The following is a 721-nucleotide window of genomic DNA, read 5'->3' as shown; positions in this document are numbered from 1 at the left end:
TATATGTGTGTGTGTGTGTGTGTGTGAATATATATATATGTATATTGTGTGTGTGTGTGTGTGTGTCTGTGTGTGTGTGTGCGTGTGTGAGTGTGTGTCTGTGTGTGTATGTATGTGCGTGTGTGTGACTATGTGTGTGTATATAGAAGAACGTATAACAAAAAGGTCACAAGCAGAGTGCTTGTTTGGGCGTGTGCTAGGCTGCCTGGTAGGACTGAAAAGTACAATAAGTATCGTATTGGAAGAAAAAGCAATTTGAAAAATAATGTGCATAACAGATACAACCGTGTACAAACCTAATCAACGTATTCAAATACACACAATCACTAGCATGCGTGTGTATGTAGTGCTTGTACATATACATATATGCTTGACACATACGCAGCTAATCAATCCCGTGCCCACCCATCCCACTCATCAACAATTACGCAAACCAGTGGCAATGGTGGCAACAGCAAGAAACTCTAAACTCTCCAACCCTAAACCCTGAAACTCTGAACCCCTATGAACAACAAGTCGACAATAAACCATAGACTGTACCTGCTCAGCAAGCTCATCGGCCACTTCTTCATAGGGCTGTGGTAACTGTGACAGGTCAACGGTGATGCCTGCCTGCAGCTGTTCTATCAGGGGATCCATGTACTTCATGATCTTCATACACGCCAGTGCCAACTGTGTAAGCCCAATGTCACAATTAGCAATTGGGAGCTCACGAAGAAAT

The 721-nt window shown here is 43.1% G+C and overlaps 1 protein-coding gene across 1 annotated transcript; it reads right to left on the bottom strand.

Annotated features, from left to right (window-relative positions):
• Positions 1 to 196: 196 nt before the first annotated feature.
• Positions 197 to 721, bottom strand: SARC_17885 (hypothetical protein; the record flags this gene model as incomplete). The annotated part of the gene is made up of 2 exons (XM_014288028.1): positions 197 to 214; positions 541 to 721. Coding segments are annotated over 2 exons (199 nt in total), but the record flags the coding sequence as incomplete, so codon positions are not given.

This window comes from Sphaeroforma arctica (assembly GCF_001186125.1).
Source record: "Sphaeroforma arctica JP610 unplaced genomic scaffold supercont1.12581, whole genome shotgun sequence".
NCBI classification, from domain to species: domain Eukaryota; class Ichthyosporea; order Ichthyophonida; genus Sphaeroforma; species Sphaeroforma arctica.
This window is presented reverse-complemented; position numbering and strand designations above follow the sequence as displayed.